This window comes from Eubalaena glacialis, chromosome 9 (genome assembly GCF_028564815.1).
Source record: "Eubalaena glacialis isolate mEubGla1 chromosome 9, mEubGla1.1.hap2.+ XY, whole genome shotgun sequence".
In the NCBI taxonomy this organism is placed as follows: domain Eukaryota; kingdom Metazoa; phylum Chordata; class Mammalia; order Artiodactyla; family Balaenidae; genus Eubalaena; species Eubalaena glacialis.
Window position 1 is genome coordinate 7147651 of NC_083724.1, and position 20474 is coordinate 7168124.

At 39.3% G+C, this 20474-nt stretch overlaps 1 protein-coding gene across 7 annotated transcripts in view; it reads left to right on the forward strand.

Moving 5' to 3' along the window:
- The window catches only part of FNBP1 (formin binding protein 1), a 143141-nt gene that overhangs the window by 90306 nt on the left and 32361 nt on the right, over window positions 1-20474 (forward strand). For all 7 annotated transcript variants that reach the window (XM_061199766.1, XM_061199764.1, XM_061199765.1 and 4 more), the window contains exon 7: window positions 19558-19686. In XM_061199766.1, the coding sequence (XP_061055749.1) occupies window positions 19558-19686 (129 nt within the window). The remainder of the gene's footprint in view (window positions 1-19557; window positions 19687-20474) is intronic.

Genomic DNA, 20474 nt, shown 5'->3' on the forward strand with positions numbered 1-20474 from the left:
TCTAATAGCCTTCAGATCTAATATAAATGTCTTTTCCTCCGGTTTCTGCCCATGATTAAATTATCCAATTGTATTCAAGATCACTCCCCCTCCTTTTTCCAGCAGTCAGCCCCACGACACTTGGAATGCCATGCCTGTGTTTACAAAGACATTGTAGCTGCTCCCACCATGAGTAGGATGGACTTTCCTAAACTACGCTTGTGTTTGATGACACAGCTCATGGGAACTATATGTGCATGCATCTTCTAAGCTGCGTAGGATCTGGGTAGGAGCCTGATTTTCTTCTTCTCCTTTTGGGAAGTTAAATGTTCCGCAGAGGGATTGGCTCTGTGTTCAAATTGCCTAAATCTGCTCGAGTCCACGTTTTTGCTTTGTGTTCAGCATCAGTGTGTGGCCAGATGTTTAGTCATTTGCTTACAAGAGGGTGTTTGTTAGCCTTGAGGCACCCAGTTTAACTAAATGTGAATTTATACGTTGAAAGTAGACATAAGAAAAAAAAACTGACAGTTTTACCTCTGGGCCAGTGAACATATTTGGATGTTGTGAGGATGCCATGTGCCTTAGAAGAACGATGGGGAAAGAAAATAAGTTCAATGGAATGGTTTTTATGCCACTGTCAGAAAGCTTTGGATTTGAAGACTTGGAATGAGTTGTAGTGATTTGAAATTAGTGAAGCTGGCTATGTCTAAGAACCAATAGAGGTTGGAATAGGTCATCTCATGGCTCGTGACCCATATGCTCAAGTTGAAGGTAAAACCAGACTTTTTTCCTCCTTTTTAAGGAGATGGAAAAGATAGTCCTTACTATCTGTCTTGTAATATTGAGCAGTCAAAGGACTGCAAGGGAACATGGAAAAATCAAACCATATTATGTCTTACTCAAATATAGGAGTCTCTTGTAAAAAAATTAAAGCACTGAGGATAAGGTGGAAGTATTCTCTGCTGTCCAGCCCTCCACCTCCCAGACCCTCCTCAGAGGTGGTCACTCTCACCATTGGTATGTGTCCTTTTAGACCTTTTAAAATAGGTTTTTATTGAGGTGTAATTTACATACCGTAACGTGGCCACATGTTACGTGGACAGCTCAATGAGTTTTTACATATATATGAAATCGTGTGCCACCACCCCAGATAAGGAACATTTCTAGGACCCCAGCAGGCTCCCTGGAACCCTCCCCCCACCCCAAAGTTATTGTAATAATAATAATAACTGTTATTCTGACCTCTGACATATATTCGTTTAGCCTATTTCTGTACTTCATACAAATTATGTAATACATATTCTTCTGTTTGACTTCTCTAACTCAATATGATGTCTGTGAGATTCATATTTTTGTCATGCGGGGGTGGTTCGTCTTGCCGTGTGGTGCCCGCTGTGTGGATGTACCACAATTTATCCATTCTCAGGTTGGTAGATGTTTGGACTGTTTCCATATTGAGACTAAATTAAGAATAAAGCTCCTAAAAAAAAAAAATGAATAAAAGCTCCTGTGAACATTTTTATACATGTCAGTTGGTGGCCATGGTCTCTCCGCCTTGGGTGTGTACCTGAGGTGAGGTGGAACCCTGGGTCACAGGTGCGTATTTGGCGTGGTGCGCTGTCAGAGCTTTGACAAAGTGGCTGTACCAACCGACACACCTTCCGCAGCTGCTCCTCACCCTCATGGAGGGTCGGTATTCTCAGTCCTTTTATTTTAGCCTTTTTGATGAGCGTGGAGTGGACTCTGGTAGTGGTTTTAATTTGCATTTGTATTTCCTTGATGACAAATGATGTTGAGCATCTTTTCATATGCCATTATCTGCCATTTGAGTAACCTCTTTTTTGAAGTGCCCAAATCTTTAGCTCATTTTGTTAAAAAAAAAAAAAATTATTTAGGGGCTTCCCTGGTGGCGCAGTCGTTGAGAATCCGCCTGCCAATGCAGGGGACACGGGTTTGAGCCCTGGTCCGGGAAGATCCCACATGCCGCGGAGCAACTAAGCCCGTGCGCCACAACTACTGAGCCTGTGCTCTAGAGCCCGTGAGCCACAACTACTGAGCCTGCGCTCTAGAGCCCGTGAGCCACAACTACTGAAGCCCGCGCGCCTAGAGCCCGTGCTCCACAAAAAGAGAAGCCACCACAATGAGAAGCCCACGCACCACGACGAATTGCAGCTCCCGCTCGTGGCAACTAGAAGAAAACCCATACACAGCAACGCAGCCAAAAATAAATAAATAAAAATAAAATAATAAAACATTAAAAAAAAGAAAAGAAAAAATAAAGTGCAGTGATTTAACTGCATTCAAGGTCAACATTAAAATCTATTTATTTATTTATTTATTTATTTATTTATTTATTTGGCTATGCCAGGTCTTAGTTGCGGCTTGTGTGATTTTTAGTTGCTGCATGGGGGATCTTTAGTTATGGCATGTGGGATCTAGTTCCCTGACCAGGTATCGAACCCGGGCCCCCTGCATTGGGAACGTGGAGTCTTAACTGCTGGACCGCCAGGAAAGTCCCTTTAGCTCATTTTAAAAATAGATTTTCTTCTTTCTGGCATACAGGTGCTCTTTATACACTTCGTATATGAGTGTGTATGTATATATGTGTGTGTGTGTGTGAGTGTGTACATATATACATATGTATGTATGTATATACTAATACAGTTATCTTTACTTACCCCCAATAAAGCCTTTTCTTGCCTTTAATCGATATGTGGGTCATCTTTTATTTTAAAATTTTTATCATTGCTATTAAAATATTGTTGTGTGATGGAAAAAGCCTAGACAACCAGAATATTATCATTTCCAAGTTACACATCTTTAAGGATCAGGCTTAGAAATACAGAGAGCCCAGCTCTCCATGGCCCCATCTCTCAGAAGCCCAGTGCCATCAGATTGGACATGGTGCCAAAGGACCATTTAAACTCTTGATGTATTCTCGATTTGGGGGGCCGGGGGTAGAGTATAGTGTGTAAAGAGGTGAGCAAGAGACTACTTTTTAATGGAGTCAGTATTTCAAGCTTTATAGAGTTTGGAGATTACTTGTGAAGAATCAGAATGCTAAGTAGCCATTAATTTATTTTATTAAAATGTTTCTAGTAATTTTTTTCTTGCAGTTTGCTTCCGCTTGGTATAGCTTTTCATCCAACTAAATTCCGAAGTTGTCTATTTCTTTTTTTTTTTTTTAACATCTTTATTGGAGTATAATTGCTTTACAATGGTGTGTTAGTTTCTGCTTTATAACAAAGTGAATCAGTTATACATATACATATGTTCCCTGTCTATTTCTATTTAAACATGGGCCCCCAAATGAGTTACCGTATATATATATATTTTTAATTTAAGGGAATTCTAATGGAATCATGATTTCATGACCTTATTGTCATTTTTTAAAAGCATCTAACTTGTTGACAGCATTCCTGAGTTGTGAAGTGTTCCCATCCATTCATTCCCTCACCCATTATTTGTTGCCTATGTGCTGGTGAGGTGTGGTGGTGGCATAGATACCGTCGTGGAATCACACAATCCTTGACTTGAAGGAATTTGCCTTTCGTTTTCTTCCTAATACTTAGTGACTGTATGGTGAATTTTCCCATGTGCTCCCTACATACTTCTTGAATGCCATTTTGGTGACAAACACTTTAAAGTCGGGTTTTATCTGTCGCTGTGCTTTGGAATAATAACATGCTAGACAAATGTGGATGAGAGGCAGTGCCTAATCTCTGCTTTCTGATAATGCTGCAGCTGGCTAGTGCGGTGCTGGGATGAAAAAGGAAAAGGTTATCAAAATGAATGGAATGTGAACTAATATTTCCGAACAGAGAGAACAGTATTTTCTAAATGCATGCATTAAACTGAGTTCATCCATGTCAGGCAATGAATAATTCCCTTTCTCTAATTCGCCCTTGCCTTGTGACTGTTGGCTCTTACATAATTTCTAAATGCAAAATAGGATATTGTTTAACAGAAACTGCAGTTCGTGGTTACAAGTAGCTGCAGAAATTGTTAGTGAGCTCAAGTTATGGTTTTTAAACTCTGGCATCAATTTCTCCTTTTCTTACAGGTCTAGTTTCATTTAACTTGTGTGATTCTTTGACTGCTAACGTCTTCATTTTCTGGGCAGTTGTTTGCCGTCAAACAGTTAACTTGGCGTCTTAATTCAAATTCATTGCAGTTCTGAGTGTTGACTAACCAGAAGAATTCTCTATACAATGTGAGAAGTTGCCCTATTTGGCCTAATCATGAATTTTACTGTATAACCCGATTTAAGGAAATGTTTTAAAAGTTAAATTAAAGTAAAATGCTGACCATGAGCCCTTAGAACAGTGTATCCATTTCTTAGGGAGTTTGCATTCCATTTTTGTGTGATATTATGGCTTCCAAACATAGTTGGCTTTGAACATTATTAGCTTTTAAATTCTACATAGATGCCCCTATCATGAAGTAGAATAGGACATTCTGAGTCATTTATGAATTAAGGTAGAATTCTAAGAAGTATGTGATAAAACTTCACGTTTCTAATGACAATAAACTATGCATGCACTCTTTTTATGTCATATATTACATAATAGAATCTTTTAAAGAGAAAAATACAATTTTAGTAAAGAATCTATGTCAGTGTTAAGCAAGAATGAAGGAATTTACTTTGAATGATTATCAGTTTGATAATTATCTTGATAAAACAAATGAAATTTACTAGTTTAAAAGGTTGTCCTCAGTTGGAATCAGGGATGCCTGCTCTGTGAAGCACAGGCAGGACAAAGTTGGTTCTGTTCTAACTGAAGCCAGCTGAGTAGCAGAGTGTTAAATTTTTTTACCATTTGGGGAAACATTCTCTAGCAAGATGACTACTTTAGTTATTGTACGTATAAGGAATTGTACTATTAAATTTTTTTCTCTGCCCTTGCTGTAACCACGAGGTTGACATCTTTATTAAACATGTTAATATCTTCGGGGCTTTCCCCAAATTTGCTTCATATCAAATGTCTGACTGGTTATCTGAAGGAATTGTTCACTGTAACAATTTAGAAAACAATTTTTTTTTTCAAAAGAGGAAGTGGTTTGTATGAATGCAGGAAATAAATTTCGCAACGGCAGCTTGATCTTTTAGTTTAAAATTGTTTTCGTTTGCAACAAGAGAAAAATGTATAGAATTAAAAATGGATATCGTTGCTGTGACTATTCTTTAAAAGTGGATCAGTGTTCAAATCAAAGATTCTAGAAAAGTCATCTTTGTTATACTCTTGTTTATATCTGTCCTGTAAGCAGTCATATCTGTAGAGTTTATGTTTCGTTTATTTTGCTTCTCAGTGTGCCTGTATTAAATGAACATCCAGGATGGTTTCGGTTGTTTTGATGCTTAATGTTTGTCCTGAGTTAATACGGATATGTTTTCTTCTTTTTTGATGCTTCACATGGGAAATGGAATTTAATGGAAATTTTCCCCAATTATCAAATGTGGAATAAATGTATTTATATTTGGAAACAGGACACAACTTTGAATATTAGTAGGATGCTTTTTTTTTTTAAGGCTGTGACAATATTTAAAAAATGAATTTGTGATAGGAATGTTGAAACATAAAATTATTTACTATGGTTAAATGTTTCACATACAGGTATTCTTAACGTTGCATTCAGCTCCCAGTTTTAGTTCATTTGCTAGCAATTACTACAGCCTCTATGTTGTTGACCTTAATTTTCGCTTCTTTGCTTTGGAAATAAGTGGTTTTTACACAGCAAATGGAGTTTGGGTAAACAAACATTTAAAAAGAAACAGGAAAGTCAAAATGTCAAAATGTCAGAGCATCAGAAATGTTGGGGGTGAGGTGCTCCCCAAAGTGAATGTATATAAAGACCAAATACTTTTTTTTTTTTTTTGGCTGTGTTGGGTCTTCGTTTCTGTGCGAGGGCTTTCTCTAGTTGCGGCAAGCGGGGGCCACTCTTCATCGCGGTGCGCGGGCCTCTCACTATCGTGGCCTCTCTTGTTGTGGAGCACAGGCTCCAGACGCGCAGGCTCAGTAGTTGTGGCTCACGGACCTAGTTGCTCCGCGGCATGTGGGATCTTCCCAGACCAGGGCTCGAACCCGTGTCCCCTGCATTAGCAGGCGGATTCTCAAACACTGCGCCACCAGGGAAGCCCAGACCAAATACTTTTAAAAGCCTCTTCAGTGAACTATTTCCAGTATGCATTATGTTACTTACATGAAAATGCTAACACGAGACTCTATCTTAGCTTCGCTTTAGTACTCCTAACAACAAAGCCTCTAAGTGAAAGTTCAAAATAGCAATAGAATGAAGTAAGATGATAGGTCATTCTCATACCCTAGATCTGAAAATAAAAGTGAATTGAATAAAACATGAATACAAATATTCATATTATATGAATATATGAACATGAATATAAAATAAAATAAATAAATGATATTTACTTATTTGAGTGTGTGTGTTTGTGTGTGTGTGTGGCTTCAATACTTGGCATTTCCTTTGGGCCCCTCATCGTTCTAAAGGCTTTTGTACGGCAACTCATTTAATAAAATATTTTAATTTTTACTGATAGTAAATGGTCTATCTTGGCCAGGAGCTGGTTCTTAATATTTTTTTTAATTAATTCATTTTATTTTTGGCTGTGGTGGGTCTTCGTTGCTGCGCTTGGGCTTTCTCTACTTGCGGCGAGCGGGGGCTACTCTTCGTTGCGGTGCGCGGGCTTCTCATTGCGGTGGCTTCTCTTGTTGCGGAGCACGGGCTCTAGGTGCGCGGGCTAGAATCGCGTGCCCCCTGCAGTGGAAGCCCAGAGTCTTAACCACTGGACCACCAGGGAAGTCCCCGATTAAGTATATTTTAAACATCCTAGACATTTTATTAGAGTATTTATTGAACAAATAGTTCAGAGCATCAGTAAGATTGTAATGAATACCTTTCTCGAGGGCCTTGCTTAGCAGATAACGAAGACATAGAGAGACAAGGAAAGCTCGAGTCAGTTGCAGAATCAGATAATGTGTATAACATGCCAAGCTGCGGGGTGAAGATATTCAGAGCAGCAGTAGTTAAAAAATGATTAATGAGGTACATCATATGTGAAATCACCTGGTCTTATGACCAGCAAATACTAGGAGCTTAAAAGTTGCTCATAGATTCTGCATCTGAAAAAGCTCCATGTGGATTACAGTTTGTTGGGATAGGGCTGAAGGAAGAATCAGGACTTGAGTATGATGGATGGGTAGAAATTGAATGGATAGAGCAGAGAGGGAGCATCGGAGATGGAGAAAACTTCATCCCAGGCATTGTGGGAAGCGTGCTGCTGATGTTGACAGAACAGGGAGTTGAGTAGGATCTCCCAGAGAGGTGACATGAGAACAGATTGTGAAGGATATTAAGAGTGAAATGGGAGAATGAATGTGATCCGCATGAAATGGTACTGAACCTACTTCTCAAAAAACTTACACTGGGAATGTGTTTTATTTTTTTCGAAGAGGGTTTCAGTCCTTGCCATAATTCTTTTATCCCTTTATAGATAAAAAAGGTAAGGCTATACAGTGTTAGATTTCCATTAACCTGGGACTTCCCTGGTGATCCAGTGGTAAAGAATCCACTTTCCACTGCAGGGGATGCGGGTTCCATCCCTGGTCCGGGAACTAAGATCCCACATGCCGCGGGGCAACTAAGCCCACGCACCACAACTACTAAGCTCGCGCACCTCAACTAGAGAGCCCGCGTGCCACAAACTACGGAGCCCACGTGCTCTGGAGCCTGTGTGCCACAACTAGAGAAGAGAAAACCCTCACACCACAACTAGAGAAAAGCCTGCACTTCACAACTAGAGAGAAGCCTGCATGCCACAACGAAGAGCCTGCACACCTGAAAAGGTCCCGCGTGCCACAACTAAGACTTGACACAGCCATAAAAATAAAATTAAAAAAATTTTTTCAAATTACCATTAACCTAAAATGGCCATGCTGGATGTGGGAGAGCTAAGACTGAAGCACATTTCAATGAATTCTTTGGGAACTCAGTGTCCTTGCCAGTGTACTGTATGATTTCACTCCTGATTTATATTAAACCAGCTCTTTATTTTTAGCCACTGCTCTTGCCTACAGAACTAAGCTGGTGATAATGGGTTGGGATAAGGTGATAAATAGCAATTGATGTGAAGCCTCAGTATATACTAGGGGCCCAATAAGGAGAGGTGGGCCCAGGGACCATCTAAAGGGGGCAGCCATGTCTTCACCATCTATCCACACAACCAGAGACATGTACTAAGGCAGGCCAAGTTTTGTTACTTCTTGCATATTCCTCCTCTCTGGGTTAAATTCCCTCCTTTCTGAATGATAGGTTGTTTTTATTTTTTTCCATAAGGGTTTGTGAGTAGTAAGTTCTTTATTTGTCTGAAATGTTTTTATTTTGTCCTCACTCTAATGTGATGGTTTAGTTAGGTATAGAATTCTAAGCTGACAATGATTTTCTCTAAACATTTTGAAAACCTCATTCCATTGTCTTTTGTCATTGATTGTTCCTTGTGGGAAGTTGGCTAGCTACTTAACTGTGTTCCTTTTGTGGATATTTGACTGTCCTCCCTAGCTCTTAAGACCTTATCATTGCCTTTGGTGTTCCGTGGCATCACTGTGATATTTCAAAGTACAGACTTTTTGTTTCTTATTTACTCTGCTTAGGGTTCATTGGGGATTTGTTCCTTTCATAAATGTAGGAAAAATCTCAGGTGTTAACTCTGCAAACATGCCTTTCTTTCATTCTCTTGAATTGTTGGTTCTGGGACTCAGATATGTATGAAACTTCTCATTCTATTCCCCATGCTTCTTTTTTTTTTTAATATTTATTTTATTTATTATTATTTTATGTGGCTGCATTGGGTCTTCGTTGCTGCACGCAGGCCCTCTCTAGTTGCAGCGAGCAGGGGCTACTCTCTGTTGTGGTGGGCAGGCTTCTCATTGCGGTGGCTTCTCTTGTTGCGGAGCACGGGCTCCAGGTGCATGGGCTTCAGTAGTTGTGGCACGAGGGCTCAGTAGTTGTGGCTTGGGGGCTCTAGAGAGCAGGCTCAGTAGCTGTGGCGCACAGGTTCAGCTGCTCCACGGCATGTGGTATCTTCCCGGACCAGGGCTCGAACCCGTATCCCCCGCATTGGCAGGCGGATTCTTAACCACTGCGCCACCAGGGAAGCCCTCCCCATGCTTCTTAACTTCTCTTTCCTTCATTTCATTTCTTTATCTCTATATGTTACACTTTGTGTAACTTTCTCAGCTACTTCATGAGTTCTCTTCAATGATTCTATTATTTAACTGATCTATTAAGTTTTTAAATTTCAACGAGTGCATTTTTTATTTCTGGAAGTTCCATTTGGTTCTTTCTCAGATATACTTCATCTTTATAATGTCTTTCATTTTCTTGTGATTTCTATTGCTTCTTTTATTTCTTTAATCCTTTTAAATGTTCTTGTTTTATATGTTCTTTAAATTTTTCTTTTAGCTCAGGTTTTTATAAAATTTATTTATTTATTTATTTATTTGTTTATGGCAGCGTTGGGTCTTCGTTGTTGCACACGGGCTTTCCCTAGTTGTGGCGAAGGGGGCTACTCTCATTGCGGTGCACGTGCTTCTCATTGCAGTGGTTTCTCTTGTTGCAGAGCATGGGCTCTAGGCACGCGGGCTTCAGTAGTTGTGGTGCACGGGCTTAGTTGCTCTGCGGCATGTGGGATCTTCCTGGACCAGGGCTCGAACCCATGTCCCCTGCATTGGCAGGCAGGTTCTTAACCACTGCACTACCAGGGAAGTCCCTAGCTCAAGTTTTTATGGTGATAGTTTTTCTCTCTACTGTGTCAGCTCTCACAGTGGTTTATTTCCTTGTGCATTTATGATTGTTAATATTATTATTTTTTGTATGAGCATACCTTCAACAGGGATGGTTTTTTCCTCTGGGAATCCCTTAAAAGCAGGATTGTGGGTGTATCCCCACTCCCATTAGGGTTTTATATTTATTTTGGCCAGACAACCTGGGGCCGATTTTTATGTTAATTTCTTGTGGTGGAGAGTCTTGCAACACCTGTATGGTATACACAGGCTTAAGGTTTTGTTTCTCAGAGGACACTCTTACCCACTTCTTCCCATAGCCTGATACCTAATCAAACTTCTTTGTTGTCTTCTTTGACCACTAGAAGTTTTGCTAGGTGTTGCCCAGCTTAAAGAACGCAGAGAAAAGTAGTACTGTGGTCAAAATTCAGGAAGGGGCTGTAATCTTTTATCTTGACCTATTAATAATATATTACTGAAAATAACATCTGGAAGATTTTTAGTATTAAACATTCCTGATTAAACATCTATTGTGACTTGGGTACTAAGGATGGACAGCTGCTCACCAAACACCTCAGATTTCTCTTTTTTTTTTTAAACTGAAGTATAGTTTTTTAAATAATGTTTCATGTGTACAGCAAAGTGATTCAGCCATATATATATATATATATATATATATATATATATATATATATATACCTTTTCAGATTCTTTTCCATTATTGGTTATTACAAGATATTGAATATAGTTCCCTGTGCTATCTAGTAGGTCATTGTTGTTTATTTTATATATAGTAGTGTGTATCTGTTAATCCCAAATTCCTAATTTATCCCCCTCCCCTTTCCCCTTTTGTAACCATAAGTTTGTTTTGTGAGTCTATTTCTGTTTTGTAGATAAGTTCACATGTCTCATTTTTTTTTAGATTCCACATATAAGTGACATCATATGGTATTTGTCGTTCTCTGACTTACTTCATTTAATGTGATAATATCTAGGTCCATCCATGTTGCTGCAAATGGCATTATTTCATTATTTTTAATGGCTGAGTAATATTCCATTGTGTGTGTGTGTGTGTGTGTGTGTGTGTACATATATATACCTCAGATTTCATGGTATTTCATTTCTTTCTCTGGGGTATATAACATGATTAATTTTTTTTACTCTTCTAAGGAATATACATGTTTTGTAGAACTGCATTCCAGAGTGCTTTCAGTAGTTTTGCTCTTCACAATAATGCCACAGCCGTAGAGAATGGTGATCATATAGGCATCAACTTTCCAGAATCCAGGCTGTTCTCTTCAGCTGTGCATATATGGAACCTTGTGAGTGTCATATTTTGGGGTGACGTTACTTATTAAGGGGAGAAAGGGAAGAGAAAGAGATCATCAATCTCAACCTACTATAACTGAAAACTCAAGACCCTTACCAATAATAATGTGTTAGAAGCCAGGGAGGGGCTTCCCTGGTGGCGCAGTGGTTGAGAATCTGCCTGCCAATGCAGGGGACACGGGTTCGAGCCCTGGTCTGGGAAGATCCCACATGCCGCGGAGCGACTGGGCCCGTGAGCCACAGCTACTGAGCCTGCGCGTCTGGAGCCTGTGCTCTGCAACAGGAGAGGCCGCGATAGTGAGAGGCCCGCGCACCGCGATGAGGAGTGGTCCCCGCTTGCCGCAACTAGAGAAAGCCCTCGCACAGAAACGAAGACCCAACACAGCCACAAAAAATAATTAATTAATTAATTAATTAAATTTAAAAAAAAAAAAAAAAAAAAAAAAAAAAAGAAAGAAGCCAGGGAGGAGGAGGGGCCAAGTCTTGGAGACCATGATTTATATTTTACCAAGATCTCTGAGCTCATACCAAGTTTGTTTTCACCAGCTTAACTTGGAGGTATGCCAGCATCAAGAGCAACCATATCAGCAGTGGCTTCTGTTTCAGCAGAAATTGTCACTCACCTTCTAATTCTACTTTTTAAATAAGGCAACTGGGGTATAGGGAAACAGAAGGCCTTTTCTAAACTATTTAGCAAGTGAATGGCCCCTGAGGGATTGAGATGCTGGTCTCATTTTGCTATCTTTCCATATTCTCTCCTATTTCAGCACCAAAGTAACCTACAATGCTGGGACTAGCAGTTGTAAGCCTGTTTAAAAAAAAAAAGAAATCAGGAAATTGCTGGAATATTTCAAGCATATTTCTTTGGTTAACTTATTTTGAAGTTTTTCTGTGTTCTGTATTTTAGCTGCCCTTATAATTTATCAAAGACAGACTCATTGTTTTGGCAAGTCCCCGGCCTGGAAGTCTCCAACAAAAACTCACGGTGCTCTGTCTGAATAGGAATTTTTAGATGCATTTTAGTCTTGAACTTGAAGATGTATTCTAGATGCAACAGTTTGCTGGGAAATTGAAACAATGCCATTTATCATACAACAACATTACTCCAGAAAGAGAGCTGTTCCGTCTCTTCCTTTGTTAATATCCCTCCTACTATATCTTTCAGAGCAGTGTGTGTGTGTGTGTGTGTGTGTGTGTGTGTGTGTGTGTGCCTCAAAGGCAAGCCATACCTCTTCAATCTTTCACTGTTTCTGGAATTCTGCATTAGAATTTGCCTCTTTCGCGAAGCTTTTTGGCAAAATAAACTAACTTCCTCACTCTTTTCAGAAGTGATCATTATTAATGTTTTATTTTTATAATAATGAGATTATACTGTAAATACTGTTTTAGAAACTTGAAAAAAATTAAATTATATATAGCTTTCACTTTCCCTTATTAAATACTCTTTCACATTATTTTTCTTCCAGGCTACACAATAGTCCATCAAGGGTATGACATATAATTAACCAATCACATTACTGGACATGGTCTCAAATTTTTAGCTATTATAAACAATACTGTGTGGATATCTTTTGTGAACACTGAAAATTATTTCATTAGGATAAATTCCCAGAAGTAGAATTGCTGGGTCAAAGACTAGGGTGAAATCAGTTTTACTCCTAATCATTGACAAATCATGGAGAAATTCAGTTTACCAGTTAGAAGTTTCAGGGATTCTCAATAGATTGCTGTTTTTCTGGTCTCAAAAATACCTAGAGGAGGACTTCCCTGGTGGCACAGTGGTTAAGAATCCGCCTGCCAATGCAGGGACACGGGTTTGATCCCTGATCCGGGAAGATCCCACATGCCGCGGAGCAATTAAACCCGTGCACCACAACTACTGAGCCTGCGCACCTAGAGCCCGTGTTCCGCAACAAGAGAAGCCACCACAATGAGAAGCCTGCGCACAGCAACCAAGAGTAGCCCCCGCTCACTGCAACTGGAGAAAGCCCGCACGCAGCAATGAAGACCCAACGCAGCCAAAAATAAATAAATAAATAAATAACTTTAAAAAAAAAAAAAAAGTACATCCTTTATTTAAAAAAAAACAAACAACCTAGAGGGACTTACCTGGTGGTCAGTGGTTAAGATTTCATGCTTCCACTGCAGGGGGTGTGGGTTTGATCCCTGGTCGGGGAACTAAGATCCCACATGCTGTGCGGTGCTGCATGGGGTGGGGGGGGGGGTGGGGGGAACGACACACCTAGAGAATAGGTCACAATATCCAGTGGCCCCTACCTCTCTTGTATGCTGTGAAAATGTGTGCATTTCTTCTCCTTAACCTGGCCACGTCCAAAAGAAAAGGTGCTCCAATCATTGGAGCTACTGGTGACTCTGAGACTCACCATCTTTGCCAGCTGTTGATTGGGGATCATTGTAATGTGGTGGTGTCATTTAATGATGTCCTTGCAGCTGTGTTCTTGGAACTTTCCGGTGAATTTCCCAAGGCTGCTCTACCTCCTCTCAGTGTTATCTCAGATCCCGCTCCACCAGGGAAGGACACTAGGTTGTCACTATTACCAATGTTTACCAGAGGGTGGAATGTGCAGGGACTTTTACTTTCTAAACCTTACAATTCTGTAAATTTGAATTATTTACAGCAAGCATATTTTTGAAATTGGGTGAAAAAAGAACTAAAGATGGAGAGAGGCCAGGTAACCCAGGTTATTAAATTCGTAAGTTTGATTTTATCCACAATATTAAGTCAGCGGCTCAGGTAGTTGCAGAGGGGTGAATCGAGAGCCAGGTGCCCTGCTGGATTCTTGCTGTGTCTCCAGCCCAGGCTCTGTGCCCTTTTGGCTGGATTTCAGGGCTGGTGGTCAGGCCATCTGCCCCCTAAGTGGAGCTGTTGCAGGTCACTGGCTATTGGATAATAAATATGGACAGCCTAGCTGTGGTTCAGAATAGTAAATTCAGCATAAAATCTCAATTTAGCCCTCCTTTCCCCTCTGGCCTAAAGTACAATCGATCTCTTCTTGTGATAACGATGAAATAAAATATTGAAAGTCCAACTGCTCCAGAGAACATTTACTGCTGTTGGAACTACCAGTGATGAAACATTTTTCATTGTGCTCCCCAAATTTTTGGTAATCAAGTGGGGCCTTTCTAAGTTGTTATATTTACATACTTCTAACCAAGGAAAAACATGACTTTCCAAAAGCTAGGAATGCTGCTGCAATAAATAGTTTATTATTTAAGGAACAACAGTGTCTACAGTCCTGAGAAGTCTGAGGTCATGTTCAAAAATTAATACATCTCATTATGTATTTAACAATAAATAACATTATGTATTTATTGTATGTAACATTTATGTTATGTATGTATTGTATGTAACATTATGTACAATAAGTATATAAATAGAACCAGTCCATATTTTGGAACCAACTCATTTTGTTAAAAGGTCAAAAGCTATAAGCAGCCCCAATAAAAGATGTGAGGGTATAACCTAGTAAGTAGAACCGCGTTCCCTCTGTGAAAGTAAACACATTCCTTAGTATAGCTCGTTTTCTCTGTTTATGACAATTGAGACTCCGCCAGCAGTGTTCCTTTCTTCTTAATATTTGAAATATTAAGGAAAAAGTAATAGCGAATTGAACAGGAAATAGCTACACATTTTGGCCATGCTAATCATCTAAATTTAACTAACTAAATGGATTTTAGTATTTTTGTCTTTAAACCTGTGAGGATTTAGAAGCATTGGGCTGCAGCTCAGTTTCTAAAATATTGTTTTCTTTATTTAGAAACTGTAACTCTGACCTTTTAAGCAGCACAGCTTTATTTCCATAGGATGTTGAGTTAGACGGTGTTAAGAATTACTAAGCAGTGAAGTAGCGCTTAAGCAATACATACTTAGGCCTATTTGGATTTATTTGGGGAGATTCCCAAGGATTTGTCAAAGAAATTCTAAAATTTAAATTCAGTCTTTCTGATTGACAGTGAAACTGGTATAGTTTCTTATTTAAAGATGTCTGTGAATTACAGCCTCAGGCAGTTGTGGTCATTCTGGACTTTTTTAGAATGTTATCTCTAAATTCTGTAACTCTGAGTCATTAAAAAAAAAAAAAAATCCTCTGACCTTCTCTCTGCCCTACAGTAATATTGCTATAAGATGCAGTATCTTTTATTCTTAGAATGAGAACATGAATGAAAAGAAATAGCTAATGGTCTGGCTGAGAATAGAAATACTGTGCCTCTTTAAGATAATAGTTGCTATTTTCAGATGGACTTAAAAAGGGAGGAGAAGTTGTGATGCTTCTAATCTTCATGTAGCCTTAGACATTAGGAGATACACTCTCGAAAATATCTAGTTACTTAGCGGTTACTCCAAATAAGTTTTTGAAAATACTTTTAAAGATATTTTTTAAAACATATTTGTAGTAATGAGTAACTGACTCAGCACTAGTTTTAGAGAGAGACTCTTGAAGTTCCATCGCAAAATAAACATAGCAGCTTACGAAACAAAAATAGATTTCCATAGTAAATCTTGGTCAGAACAATGGCACATTCCTGGGCCTGGGATTCAACAGTGAGTATTAATTCAAAGCAGCTGGATGCTGGGATTGACAGTAAGACAGTCCTGTCTTCCTGCCGTGGCCTTGCAGGATCTGATGTGCGACAATATTTTGCTGCTTTTAAATGTTGATTTATCCTTTTAGTGAGTCAGAGAGAATCTGCAGAGGTACAGAGGCTTTTGCAACCTCAGGTCTAAACTTTTCCTTTCAAGAAAACTCCCAGAGAGATCATGCTTCTTTAACAAAAGGTAGACCCATTCCCTCTGGAGTCTGTTTGTTTTCTTCCACTCAGCTCACTTTCCAGGCTGGATTTTATCCATGTTCTTCCTTATCTCGGTTTCTTCCATAGTTTACATCTACTGGTCACCTAGTTACATTTCAGGAATGCATTGTGCAGGGCACTGTGAACTATTATGAATTAATATGCTTATAAAAGCAATTATATAGCCAAAGCAAAAACATGATTAGAGATTCTGGGGAGTTCGGAGGTTAGAGGATGACAACCACTTCCAATCAGATCGTGCTGGGGTACCTCTGGCAGGCTCACCTCCAGTTCTCATGAGTAAAATATTCCATGGTCGTTATGATGGCTTGATTGTCAGGAAGCATTAATCTGCTTATGCGGGCTGTGTGTGTGTGTGTGTGTGTGTGTGTGTGTATACACACATAAGTGCATATTTAATGATAACATTCTGATCTCTGTTTCAGAACTAAGCTATTTTAAGTTTTCACCAAATTAGAATCATTTCTCCAAAATAAATAAGGAGACTGTCCATCTTGCTACTCTCCTTACAAAAGGGATGACGGAACCTCCCTCTCCTGGGATTTTTCTGAGACTTTTTTTCTGAGGAAGTTTTGTAAATGAAAGAGAGAATTTTTTAGAAATGGGAGGTCTACCTGGGAATTTCCTTGTTTGTTTTTTTTTTCCCCCATAATCATAATAGAGTGAGAAATGATAAAATTCTAGGCAGTTGAAAGAGTTAAAAGGGTTTTTGAGTTGGTTGCATCAGGGGAACAGATGGCGTGCACGTAGGTGGGGAGGCTACTATTTAAATGGAGGAGGGTTACTGCGTATTGGAAAGGCATGGATTTTGCAGGGTAGCTGGGGACTCAACATGCTGGGAACTAGCTTAATGTATTTGCTAGTGAACACAGTAAAGCGGAAGCCAAAGCGTATGGTCAGGAAGGGAGTTAACAGTCCGCTGACAAAGAGGAAGAATGTGGCAGCTGAACTAACTGAGGGGAGGTGAGAAGTTGGTAAATTGGTTTTGAGGTACCTAAAGGTCTTAAGAAACTAAGAAACCTCAGGTAATAAGGAAATCAGTTTGGAAATATTAATATTGTTCCCTGCATTTGGAAAGTGTTTACGTATGAACAGAGAAGAGAATAAAGGAAGCAGCTCTGAATGACCACCTTGGGCTTTCACGGATACACAGATGAGCGAAGCATATCAAGGAAGTGAAATCAGGTTAAGCCTTCAAGTCACAGAGGCAGGAAACCAATGAAGGACATGGAGGTGCGAAGAAACCGATCTGGTACCAGTGATCAGACAGAGAGTGGGACAAACGACTCCAGCCTTTCTTCTTCGTGTTGGCATTTGAACGGTTCTTTGCTTTTTCTTTTTCTTTTTTTAAGCAGTTAGGTTCAGTAAAACAAGACAAAACAACAAACAAAAGTTGCCTTGGGTATGTTGGAACAAGGCCCTTTTCCTGTTGTGTTCTTGGTTCAGTGTGGTAAGTTTGCCCAGCATACAGGCCAAGCCATCTCTTCATCTGGCAGGGGGTAGTTTTTGCCCTGCACGGACCTCAGATTGTCTTAGAGATTCATGAGATTGTATTTATCAAGGCACCTCCAAGGTGCTAGAGGAATCTGAGGAGCTCTTACCAGCATAACAATCTCTGCTATTTGTGGAGGACTTTCGACTTTACAGACAATCTTGTTTGAACTTTCAAATCGATTCTGCAGCTTGTCACTAAGAGCCCCTTTCTTGCCTGTGTGTAATTAGCCAAAAAATGAATGAGAAGAGAGAAACAAATTTATGAATTCTATTATTATTTAGGAGAAAAGCAATGCAGTGAAACACAAAATAGCACGCACGCACACACACACATAAAAAGCACAAAGAGGGCACCGTACTTACTGCTTCTTTAAAGTATATTCTGAAAATAAACATAGTGGAGAGTTTTAGAAAGGTCCCTTTAGATCAGTGGTTCATATACCTTTTTTAACAAACTAATTAATTTATTTATTTTTAGCTGCGTTGGGTCTTCACTGCTGTGCACAGGCTTTCTCTAGTTACGGCGAGCAGGGCCTACTCTTCATTGCGGTGCGCGGGCTTGTCATTGTGGCGGCTTCTCTTGTGGAGCACGGGCTCTAGGCGCGCGGGCTTCAGTAATTGTGGCGCACGGGCTTTGTTGCTCCGCGGTATGTGGGATCTTCCTGGACCAGGGATCACACTCGTGTCCCCTGCATTGGCAGGCGGATTCTCAACCACTGCACCACCAGGGAAGCCCCGATATACCTTTTTAATTCATGAACTCCGTTGAGAATTGGATTAAAAAATTTATGGATCGCCCGTCCCCTCCTCAGGAAATAAAAAATATGATCAGCGGTTCCCACAAGGGAACCTAAATCTAGGTAACATAAATGTGCGAATTGGGCCAAGTGCAGACAATAAAGAATGTTGGCGTATGTGTCAAACTAGAAAGTAATGCCAAGTTAAGACAATAGAGAATGGTGGGGTTTGTGAAAAATTAGGGTGCACATCCTTGCCTAAAGTAAATTCAAATTCTAAATAATTTCTTTTTCTTTTTTCTTTATTTTTTTTAATTGAAGTGCAGTTGATTTATAATATTATGTTAGTTTCAGGTGTACAGCATAGTGATTCAGTATTTTTGCAGACTATACTCCACTCTAGGTTATTACAAGATAATGGCCATAATTCCCTGTGCTATACAGTATATCCTTGTTGCTTATCTATTATAAATATAGTAGCTTGTATCGTTAATCCCATACCCCTAATTTGTCCCTTTCCCCTTTGGTAACCACTAGTTTGTTTTCTATCTGTGAGTCTGATATTCATTTGTAATATTTTTTTAGATTCCACGTGTAAGTGATCTCATACAGTATTTGTCTTTCTCTGTCTGACATTTCAGTAAGCATAATATTCCCTAGGGGCATCCATGTTGCTGCAAATGTCAGTATTTCATTCTTTTTTATATCTGAGTAATATTCCATTGTGTGTGTATATATAGATATGTGTGTGTGTGTGTGTCTGTGTGTGTGTATCACATCTTCCTAATCCAGTCATCTGTTGATAGACACTTGGGTTGCTTCCATGTCTTGGCTATTGTAAATAAGTGCTGCTATGAACATTGGGGTGCATGTATCTTTTCAAATTAATGTTTTCATTTTTTTTCTGGATATATACCCAAGAGTGGAATTGCTGGATCATATGGTAGTTTTATTTTTAGTTTTTTGAGGAACCTCTATATTGTTTTCCATAGGGGCTGCACCAGTTTCCACCAATAGTGTACAAGGGTTCACTTTTCTCTACATCCTCACCAACATTTGTTATTTGTAGACTTTTTCCTGATAGCCATTTTGACAGGTGCGAGGTGATATTTCACTGTTGTTTTGACTCGCATTTCTGTAATACTTAGTGATGTCGAGCATCTTTTCATGTGCCTGTTGGCCATCTATGTGTCTTCTTTGGAGAAATGTCTTTTCAGGTCTCCTGCCCATTTTTGGATTGGATTGTTTAAACAATTTTTTTAAAAAACAGCACCTGCTAAATACAACAAATGGGAGGTAAATTTGATCCTCCAGTTCCTCCAGTTTGCAATCCTAGGCTTTTATTTATTATGTGTAAACATGGGGGTATTCTCATTTTTTGCCCTAAGGCACGACAACAAGCTCAAATGCGTCACCAAATGGCAGAAGACAGCAAAGCAGATTACTCATCAATTCTTCAGAAATTCAACCACGAGCAACATGAATATTACCATACTCACATTCCCAATATCTTTCAGGTAAGGAGTTCAGATCTCTCAGATTTGCTTTGCTTAGAAAAACGTTGCCTTGGAATCATGATTTCTGGGCTTATATTCTAAGTATTTATATAATTCTAAGTTTCCTCTAATTCAAATCATTTTTTAAAACATTCAGATCAAGTACTGACTGACATTAAGATGAAATATAACATGAATCTCAAGATTAATCAATAGCCTTTGCAAACTTCCTTGGTTTGCCCCTGCAGCCATTCTTAGTCAGTCTTAGAACTGTGATTCTCAGATTAACACTCTTTTTGCTAAAAGGACCATTCTGGTTACAAAACTTCCAACTTACCTTTAGGAATCTAAGCAGCATTGAGACAGTTGTAGGATTTGAACAGATGACAGTTCTTTCCTTTGGATTGTTTTTCTTTTGGCTACTTTAGGTTGTCAAAAATAGTATGAGAAAAGATACATACATTCCCACTCTGGGATTTTTTTACAACTTAAAGTCCAACTGTAGAAAAAATAATAAATATTTGTGTCATAATGTCTACACAGCAAACAAGAACCTCCAGCTTGTAGAAGGCAGGTGTACTAGTTAATGTAAGCCTGTGTTGGGTCAAGGCAGTTAACCAAATACCATACTTTTGGTAAAGGATAAAGCAGTGGCTCAAAGATGGAGGAGATGTTTAAAATCTAATACCAAATGGTGTTAATAGTAAAACTACTTGAGTTTTGGGTTCTTACTGAAATTGGAATGGAATTGTGTAAAGTGTACATTTAGGCAGCCCAGCAATTCATAAAATAGGTGTCCAGCTGGCTAA